This window comes from Zonotrichia albicollis, unplaced genomic scaffold (genome assembly GCF_047830755.1).
Source record: "Zonotrichia albicollis isolate bZonAlb1 unplaced genomic scaffold, bZonAlb1.hap1 Scaffold_257, whole genome shotgun sequence".
Taxonomy (NCBI): Eukaryota; Metazoa; Chordata; class Aves; order Passeriformes; family Passerellidae; genus Zonotrichia; species Zonotrichia albicollis.
The window spans coordinates 4,933,711-4,944,191 of record NW_027428429.1 but is presented as its reverse complement, the minus strand read 5'-3'; the positions used below and the strand labels follow the sequence as shown (position 1 = coordinate 4,944,191).

Here is a 10,481-nt window from a genome sequence, read left to right as displayed (position 1 = left end):
CAGAAAACAATTGGTTCAATTTGGAAAACATCATTGATAGAATATGTTCTCTGCAACATGAATCAAAATTCAAAATGGGTAAAAATAAAAGCATTCTTTGCTCAGTCCTTGGAGCATGTCTTACTGCAGCCATAGAAAACCGCTGTAAACGGAGAACTGAGGAAATGGTAATTATAGATTCCCTTCAAAATTTGGTTGGAATTTTGCAAAAACAGTTAAATGAGGACAGAAATGAAATTTACAAGCTACGAGCTGCCCTTAGGGAAGAACACACCAAAACCATACACAAAATCAACTCCTCTACAGAGGAGGAAGAAAAGGTAACACCTTCCATTAAAAAGATTTATCCTTACAAAGAAATTGAGGCAGCAAAACAAAACTATTCTTACAAAGAATCTGAAACAGTTACAAATTGTGGGGAAAATTGTTGTCCTCATTTGAGACCTTTTATTAAAACTGAATACAATTACATTAATGATGAAGACATGGATCCCCACATAACAACCAAACAAACACCATTCAGTGCTACCGAATTAGCTAAACTAAAAAAGGAATTCGGTCGCCTCCCCCACGAATCAGAAACGGAATATGTGTTCCGTGTGTCCCTCACTGGCGGAGACCAGATTAAGTTAACTGAACAAGAGGCCAGTGGTTACTGGAGACATGGTGTTTTCCTAACAACAGGAGATAAGCGTGATGCCTGGTCTCTAACACAACGTGCAGCCTATTGGGCTGGGGGAATAAATCCCCTGGAAAGGGGTGATCCCTTAGCAATTGCCACTACCCCAGACCAAATCCTAGAAAGTGTACAAAAAGCTGCATGTTTGCAAATGATTCATGAGAAAGAATTAATTCGTGGTTTTGAATCCCCAATGCAATTGCCTGTGAAGCCTGAAATTATGACCCCTTTAATTCGTGGGCTTCCAGAAACATTGAAATCAACAGCAATCACTATTCAAAAAACAGTTATGGCTCTAAGCCCAATAGATAGACTAGAAAGATTTCTTAACAACTCCACTGATCAGTCTGAGTCTGCCCCATCACCCTATACACCAACATAGACCCCCACAACACCATCTGACACATCTAGCAGCAGCCGCAAAATTTGGACATGGAGTGAGGTAGCAGTTGATTTAATAAACTATTGCAGACAGTATGGGCCTGTAAAAACCCTAGAAGAAAAATCAGAAAAAGCAAAAGGTGTCCGGTTTATGGGAACCCCTAACACTGAAAACACAGAACCAGGGAAACAGATTTCCAACAGACAACGCTGGTGGATGCTGGGAATAAAGAAGGGGGTTTCTCGGGACATAATGGATGGTCTACCACTTGAAAAATTGCAGAAAATAATAACTAACTGGAATTTTAGAAAAACAAATACCCAGCCCAGTGCCCCGATCCCCCTCCCTCACCAGAAACTAACAAATACTCCTACCAATACACAGTTCAGTACACACAATACATCACAGTCTTTCACACAGAACACAGGCAATGAGCCAAAGTTAACCCTTCCCCAGTTTCCCCCTCGTAACCTGGGCAGTGAGGCTGCGTCTCAGCCCCTCCCGCAGAACACAGCCAGTGAGCCAAAATTAACTCTTTCTCAGTTTCTTTCACAGAACTTGGACAGTGAAACCCTGGCTGCGTGTCTCCTGAAAAGCACCAGCAATAAGCTGGAAGTAACTCTTTCGCAACTTCTTTCACAGAGCCTAAGCAACATAACTGTCCACCCGCCCGTACCCCTGTCGGATCTCAAGATCTCAGTCCTGAGATGCTGAGCCTCCGAGACCCTGGGGGGGGCTCGGGACTCCTGGAATGTTGCCAGAAGTGTCTGGTAGCTGGACTTTAATCCTGCACAGGAGACGACAAGGATGAGGGCTTCACCGGGGTGAAGGGTGGAAAGATTAGCTAATTAGAGGGTAAGAAACAGGGTTTAGGATTTATGTACAGGGGGGTTTAGAGGAGTAAGATGGAGGAATTGGGGTGTGTCCTGTCCTCCTTCTTCTTCCTCTTCTCCTCCATCTTCTTTGGCCACGGTGGCACTCTTAGATTGGTTATTACTGAGAGTACACCGAGCAATGAGAATAGATGGTATTGGGGAAAAATGATAAATATTGTACACGTCACAATGGGTATAAAGATAGGTGCCTGCCCCGGAGAGAGACAGTGTGCCCATGGCTGACTGCTGAGCAGATCTTTGTTAGGCTGAAAGAACATCTTTTAGATAAACAATTAATAAACATAAAACCAGAAAGAAGAACTGAAGCCTCTTCTCGTCCTTCGATACGCGGGCTGCTCAAGGCCACCCCCGGGCCTTTCAGGCCCCTCAAACAGCCGAGATAAACCGGACACTTGGCGTCCCTGGACGGACAACAGACCACCACAAAACCTTTCGGGGAGATAAACCGACATTTGGCTTCCACTAGGTGAGCTCTGACCACCACAACCTTTCGGGGGGGGCACCACCACCACCTTCAAAGCCCTGAAGAAAAAGAGAGAGAAGAAGAAAACAAAAAGCTAACAGAGACTGCAAAAAAAAAAAAAAAAAAAAAAAAAAAAAAAAAAAAAGAACAGCAGTCACTGAGAATTCCACCTCTCAGTTTCTGCCGAAGACAATCGTAGCAGAACAGCCCGGACTGGAACCAGAAGGCGCCCTGGAACCACTTCTCCTGATCTGCTGGACAGATCGAGACGTCCAGACTGCTCTGACACCAGATTTGGTAAGAAAGCCTGAAAAATAAGAACATGGGGGCACACCTTCCCAGGAACAACGGGAAATTTTGTCCACCTTATAAGGTGTGACACAAACATACACAAAAAAAAAAAATTAGTTCTGGCCTTAAAAGGCCAGGAAGGTAGACCTCCAGACGCAGCAGACATCTGGGGGGGGGAGGAGCATGACTCCAGAAAAATAATTAATTAGCTCTGGCCTTAAAAGGCCAGGAAGAAATAACCCAACAGACGCAGCAGACGTCTGGGGGGGGGCCCTCAAAACGGGGGGGAGCAAGACTCCGGAAAAGATTAGCTCTGGCCTTAAGAAGCCAGGGGGAAATGCTCTTGGAGAAAAAAGAGCAAGAAATATTATTAAAATACCCGGTCCCAAAACCCAGAAACCCTGGGAAACTCCCAAAAAGCGTCCTGAAAGCCCAGAGAGCATGGAGGACTCAGGAGCAGAGGGGGAGCAGGGGGGGGGTGAGAGGGGACCGGGGGAGGCGCTTTTTCGCGGCAGCCAGGCAGCGGCGGAGCAGGCGGGGAGAGCGGGTAAAGAAAAAACAAGAGACGCGTGTTCAGATATGGCTTTGCTAAGCTCAGGGCCGGGGGGTGCAGCAGCCCCGGGGGCCGGCAAGGTAGCAGAAACGCGCGCGGCAGGCAAAACTCGCAAGAACCCGGGGCAGAAGTCACATGCCAGCGCAGCAGGGGCGTCCGACATGGGCAGCGGCATGGGAGAAATTGCGCAATCCCAGAAAGCTGCGGCGAGACGCAGGAGGCGCGCGGTTGTGACGCAAAAAACCCGGAGCGAGTCGCAGCGGGCGCGGGTGCCGGCGGGGACGGCCTCACACACCGACATAGGGCCACACACACACAGCGTCGGAGGAGGAGGAGACAAGAGTCAGGGGCAGACCGAGGGAGGAAAATTCAGAGGCGGAACAAAAAGGGAGAGGAAAAAATTACCTCGGGAGAGACAGAGGGCGGCTCGGAAAGCACGCATGCGCAGAGTAAAGAGCGCGGGCGGGGGCGGGCCAGACCCACGGTGACGTCTCAGGCGAGGAGGGGCCCTCTCCAGACTTGGTGCCTTTGGTAAAAACCCTCGGGGTCCCAAGCCTCTCCCCTCCTGGGGAGGCTTGTGTGTGTTCTAACCCTATTGTCAGTTGAATCAAAAACTAGGTAACCCCTGAGTGCACAACATGCCGGATCGGTTCAGCGGAGATACAGCATCATTTCGTAACGACTCTGCAACTATACAGCGATTTTCCTAAACAAGATATAAGAAGAAACGAATACTCAGACAAAAGTCGGGACTCAGACTGCAAAGGACAACTCAGAAGAGAAACAAGAGAAACGAAAGACTCTGGGGGGTTTTCTCTTTGGGGTCTTGAATATTTCTGTATAAGAACGAAAGACTCTGGGGGGTTTTCTCCTTGGGGTCTTGAATTGCAATAGGCAATGGGGCAAATTTACCTATTACAGGGGAAACTGACAAAGGATCATATATTGATCAGCTGGTAGATTTTTTTTTTTGACATTTCTCCCATTTGGAGAAGAATTTTAAGGGTAGGATTTTATGTTTTAATAGTTTAGGTTTTATATTGTAATAGCTTTCCTAGTCCTCATCCATGTCGTCCCAGATGCCATGAATCGGATTGTAAAAGAGGTTTTCTTGGGGCAAACAGAAGGGGGAGATGTCGGATCTCAAGATCTCAGTCCTGAGATGCTGAGCCTCCGAGACCCTGGGGGGGGGCTCGGGACTCCTGGAATGTTGCCAGAAGTGTCTGGTAGCTGGACTTTAATCCTGCACAGGAGACGACAAGGATGAGGGCTTCACCGGGGTGAAGGGTGGAAAGATTAGCTAATTAGAGGGTAAGAAACAGGGTTTAGGATTTATGTACAGGGGGGTTTAGAGGAGTAAGATGGAGGAATTGGGGTGTGTCCTGTCCTCCTTCTTCTTCCTCTTCTCCTCCATCTTCTTTGGCCACGGTGGCACTCTTAGATTGGTTATTACTGAGAGTACACCGAGCAATGAGAATAGATGGTATTGGGGAAAAATGATAAATATTGTACACGTCACAATGGGTATAAAGATAGGTGCCTGCCCCGGAGAGAGACAGTGTGCCCATGGCTGACTGCTGAGCGGATCTTTGTTAGGCTGAAAGAACATCTTTTAGATAAACAATTAATAAACATAAAACCAGAAAGAAGAACTGAAGCCTCTTCTCGTCCTTAAACACGCGTGGTGCCCCAAGGCCACCCTCAGGCCTTCCCAGGCCCCTCAAACAGCCGAGATAAACAGGACACTTGGCGTCCCTGGACGGACAAGAAACCACCACAACCTTTCGGGGAGATAAACCGGACATACCCCAAAACACAAACAGTGAATCTTCACCAACAGAGCTTTTGGGAAACTAATATCTCCACCGCTTACAGGTGAGCGAAGGAGGTTGGGTCTACTTACGAATGCTCACAAAAAATAAATCAGGAGACATGTTAATTACAGCAATTACGGGCCCCAAAAAAGTTCTGTTAACCTACATTGTTGATACGGAAGCCCAGATTTCTGCACTAACACATAGAGATGCCCAGAAGTGTGGAGTAGTTCCAACAAAAAAGCAATGCTGCATTCTTAATGCTTTAGGAACCATAGAACCCATGAATATTGCTTTAGTCAAAGTAACACTCCCTGGAGAAGAAAATCAATTGGTTGTCAAAATGGTAACTGGGGACGTACCGAATAATCTGCTAGGGATGGATGTCCTCGCAGGAAGGCAGTGGGAAGACACCGAGGGTTTCCTGTGGTCTTTTGGCACTCCGCCACTTAACATTAGACTGCTTCGGACCGCACCTGCACTGCCTTACAGTAAAACAATCAATGTGAAACAGTATCCCTTGCCTTCTGGAGCTAGAGAAGGCATCAAACCAGTTATTCAGGAATTGCGTGATCAAGGAATAATTATTAACACACACTCCCCATACAATTCACCCGTGTGGCCAGTCCGAAAGCCCAACAGGAAGTTGAGGCTTACGGTTGATTACCGTAGGCTGAATGCCAACACTGACCCTCTGACTGCAGCAGTGCCAAATTTAGCTGAATTGATAACATCAACACAAGAAAGCTCACACAATTGTGGCAACCATAGATGTCAAAGACATGTTCTTCATGATACCTATACAGCCAGAGGACATGGATCGCTTTGCATTCACATGGGAGGGACAACAGTACACATTCACCAGACTCCTTCAGGGATACAAACACTCTCCAACTCTAGCACACCATGCTTTAGCTAAGGAATTAGAAAAAATACCTAAACCTGACACTGTAGCTGTGTACCAATACATTGATGACACTTTGGTAAGAGGAGAGGAAATTAAAGAGGTGGGGGATCTCCAGCAGAATATAATCTCTCATCTGGAGAGCCTTGATTTAAAGATTCCCTCAGAGAAAATTCAAAAGCCTTCTCAGGAAGTAAAATTCCTGGGCATTTGGTGGCGATCTGGTAACACATGCATCCCACCTGACACTTTAACTTCTCTAGAGCAGATGAAAATGCCTGAAAACAAAAAAGACCTCCAGCAAGCCTTAGGGCTGTTAGTATTCTGGAGGAAACACATCCCAGATTTTTCAATCATTGCTAGGCCCCTTTAAAATTTACTGAAAAAAGGAATCAAATGGGATTGGACTCCTTCTCAGGAGGAAGCACGCCAATTACTGATTTTTGAAGCCACTGCACATCAGGCATTGGGGCCCATTCACCTAAAGTCCCTTTCCAAGTAGAATGGGGATTTGCCTCCTCAGGACTATCAATACACATCTGGCAGCGAGGTCCTGAGGGTCCAACAAGGCCTGTCAGCTTCTTTTCCCGCGGTTTTAAAGATGCTGAAAAAACATACACTACCTGGGAAAAAGGATTGTTTGTTGTTAGCTCAGCTCTCATTGAAGTAGAGAAAATCACATGGCAGCAAGCTATCATCTTGAGAGGTCCCTTCAAAGTAATTAAAGCTGTCACAAATGGGACCCCTCCACCTGACGGCATAGCCCGAAAGTCGTCAGTCAGGAAATGGTATGCTCAAATAGAGTATTACTGCAATAGCTTTTCTGTCACAGAAGGTGCTGCAAAATTCTTGGCAATACAAGACACTGAGAGCCTGGATAGTAGCCTAGACAAACCTGCTTCTGTAATAAAAATGGCACCACCATTCTCACCTGAAATAGCAGCAAACTGTTGGTTTACAGATGCTTCCTCAAAGCAAGAAGGAAAAATTTGGAAATATAAGGCGGCTGCCTTACGTATTTCATCTGGTGAAAAGATTATCACAGAACAAGAGGGCAGTGCTCAGGTAGGAGAACTCATAGCCCTCTGGAGTGTTTTCCAGCGTGAGGCACAAAACACTTCTCCTGTTTACATCTACACTGATTCATATGCAGTATACAAAGGCTGCACTGAGTGGCTCCCTTTCTGGCAACAGAATGGCTGGGAAGTTAACAGAATCCCAGTGTGGCAGAAAGATAAATGGAAAGAAATCCTAGAAATCGCCAGTAAAGGAAACTTTCTGGTCAGTTGGGTAGCTTCTCATAAAACTGAGGTGAATGGAACAACAGAGTTGATGAACTAGCAAGGCTTAGCCCCCTGAAAAAAGAAACTATTTCAGAGGATTGGAATCAACTGTTAGAATGGTTACATGTAAAAAGACAGCACACAGGTGCCAAAGATCTGTATGAGGAAACACACGCCCGCGGCTGGCCAGTCACCAGGGAAATGTGTAAAACATGCATATCGGCCTGCGAACAGTGCCGCAAGCGACTGGAAAGGCATCCTTTAGAGGATGATCCTCTGAATTTGAGGAAAGGTAAAGGCTTGGGGGATGTGTGGCAGGTAGATTATATTGGTCCTTTTAAGAAGTCAGGAGGTAAACATTTTGTGTTGGTAGGAGTGGAAATTGTATCTGGGTTGGTACAAGCTGATGCTTTTAAAAGGGCCACAGGTGATAATACAGTTAAAGCTTTGCAGGGGTGGTTTGGAACTTTTCCAAAGCCACAAGAAATTCAGTCTGACAACGGGTCTCACTTTACTGCCAAGGTGGTTCAGGATTGGGCCAGAGCCAAAGGCATAAAGTGGACTTTTCATACTCCTTACTACCCTCAGGCTATCGGGATCGTGGAAAGGACAAATGGCCTTTTAAAGCGGTTCCTTAAGCCCCAGAAAGCAAACTGGGACTGTTGACTGTGGGAGGCTGTTAAGGGGGTAAATGGCAGGTGGGGGGTGAACGGCTGCCCCAAAGTTACTGCTTTTTACCCCACACCTCCAAGCATCATCCCTTCACTGGAAGGTCCCGACGATGCAAACAATCCATCACATTACCCTGGACAACCTTTCTTAGTGGACCTCCCCACGGTGGGCGAGGTACCACTTGTGCTGAAAACCCCTCTGAATAAATATGCATGGGTAGCCTCTGATACTCTTGGAAAAGAGCACCGTATACACACACGCTGGATAATCCCCTCATTTTAAACTCCTTTCTGCCTCTCAGTGGCATGATTTTTTGTTGTTCTTGCTTTTACAGGAGAACCCCGAGGGACATGAGAATCATCTGAAATATGATAGCCTTGCTAATACTTTTCTGCATATTACCACAGTTTCATGGACAACCTCCTGGTGAGCAGCTGTGGCCCGAAGCCATCGTTCAGCACACCAATGTTCTTGGAACCTATCCCAAGGGCCGTTACCCGAGCCTGGCAACCCTAGTGCTGCATGACTCCAAGGTGTACCACCCGAATGAGTGGAGATGGGACCAGAATGAGTTGATGAGAACCGTGACAGATGGGAACAGTTGGTGAGTGAATTTTGGTAACATGCAGAAAGGTGGAAGGAACTCTCCATGAAAATGCCACCTCCACCAGAATTGCAGGAAATTTTACGGAAACAGGTGGAAGGAATCATCTGGACATCCCTTCAGCAAAATTATGTCCCATGAAGAAATGGGGAAGTTTCAAAATAAAAAGTCCCCTCGCTCTGTGTTGCCGCCAGGAACATATTGGTAGTTATGCTTTAGGTCTCAAAACTAACAATCTTGCAATTACAAGAGATTGTAATGATGCATCACTTGATTGCTGGTACAGTTTAACTTTGCTCAAACCCACTTACGTGACATGTCGTTGGCAGAATGACACAGCTAGTCCATTAGGACTAAGAGTCTTGGTTTACACATTCAAGATAAACACTGTACCAAAACTCACACCAAGTGCTGTAATTACGCTCTCTCAGACGCAAGGTGTGAAGCCCTTTTCTAATACATCTCAAAGGGCAGACACTGTAAGGCCTGCACTGAGCACGGTAAACACGGCAATCACACCCCAATTGGCAGAGGCAACAGGAGGCCCCTTTACATGGCCCTGGTCTCAAGCCTTCCTGCAATTTATCGGATCTATGGGAGATGTCATGGGTCTAAACTTACTAACAGTAGTTACACATGAAGACAAGTCGTATACTTGACAAGAATGGGAGAAACAGAAAACCTGGCAGCTTCAAGGAGTAGTGCGAGAACAAATTAGCATCGGGTGTTGAATGGTTAATGGGTCTGACTATAGCAAAGCAGGAAAACAAACAGGAGCAAGTCTGTACGCACCTAAGCGTACGAGACTGCTGGCACATTTTTACATTAACTCACACTGCGGAGGTAGTTTGCCTCTAGTCCAAGGATACACAAGACCTTTCTTTTAAATTTGTAATAAATGCTGAAACCTACTTTACCACTGTCACCACTTCACCTGTACCACCAGTCATACTCATCCCAAGAATTTTCAAGATTGGACTTTATATAATTAGGAAAACTGGCCAACAACAAATATTATTCAATCCGGCATGTCTCTCAAACAGGTCAAATTGCTAATGCAGAGCAACGTTTCAGAAATCCAGTCAGCCTGTTCTCCGTTCCTGCAAACTTCTTTTGAAGGCTGGACCACTTGGCTTCGGAAATGAAGCTCTTTTAAAATTAGAACACCAAGAGACGTGACCGGTGTTATGCGTACAGGATTGGGAATTCTGAATAGCATTGATTCTGAAGTACTAATGAACAAATTGGCTGCTACAACTAGAGATCTGACCAAATTACAGCAACCTCTGAGGTCATCTCTGTTAGCCTTGGGGACACACCAGTGGCTGCTGTCAAACATTTTGCCAAATTGGGAAAGAGCGAACGTGAATGACCACAAATTGGTGATTGATGCACTTAGTGCTACACAGAACAATGTTTCCCTAGCCCTCAGCTGTATCCAGGCACAACTGTGGATGCAGTCGGTCTCTGCTTCAATTATAAGAGAGGGCGAGGAAGGCACCTTCCCCACAGAAGTTTGGAAAATAATTTGGGACAGTGCCACTGAATTTGAAAGAGAATTCCAATCCTGGTGGAACCTGGTGAACTTTACCTATGATCCCATTTCAAACACAGCCACTGCTTTTGTTTTAACCATACGCAATGCTTCTGTACATTTAGTCTTCCCTGTTATTGCATTAGGATTAAACCATGATGGAGCTGTTCTCTATCCCACTGAACATAGGGGATGGGCCCGTCAGGTCAATGACAAATGGCAAACTGTTAATCTGGAATCTTGTATTGTCCGAGAACAACTGTTGTATTCTCGTTGTATTCCATATCTCTCAAGTCCCATACTGTACCAAGCTGTTCTTCTCTGCAGCACAGTTCTTCGTGTGTCCTCTCAGGGGCTCCTCCTGGGCCTCTCGATCCACCTCTGTTTATTCCAGTTACCTTCACGA

The 10,481-nt window shown here is 46.1% G+C and overlaps 1 protein-coding gene across 1 annotated transcript in view; it reads left to right on the top strand.

Annotated features, from left to right (window-relative positions):
• The first annotated feature begins 231 nt into the window (after nucleotides 1-231).
• LOC141727895 (uncharacterized) overlaps nucleotides 232-10,481 on the top strand; it is an 82,444-nt gene continuing 72,194 nt past the window's right edge. The window contains exons 1-3 of the mRNA XM_074534184.1: nucleotides 232-320; nucleotides 443-1,030; nucleotides 1,091-1,163. Of these exons, the coding sequence (XP_074390285.1) occupies nucleotides 232-320; nucleotides 443-1,030; nucleotides 1,091-1,163 (750 nt within the window). The remainder of the gene's footprint in view (nucleotides 321-442; nucleotides 1,031-1,090; nucleotides 1,164-10,481) is intronic.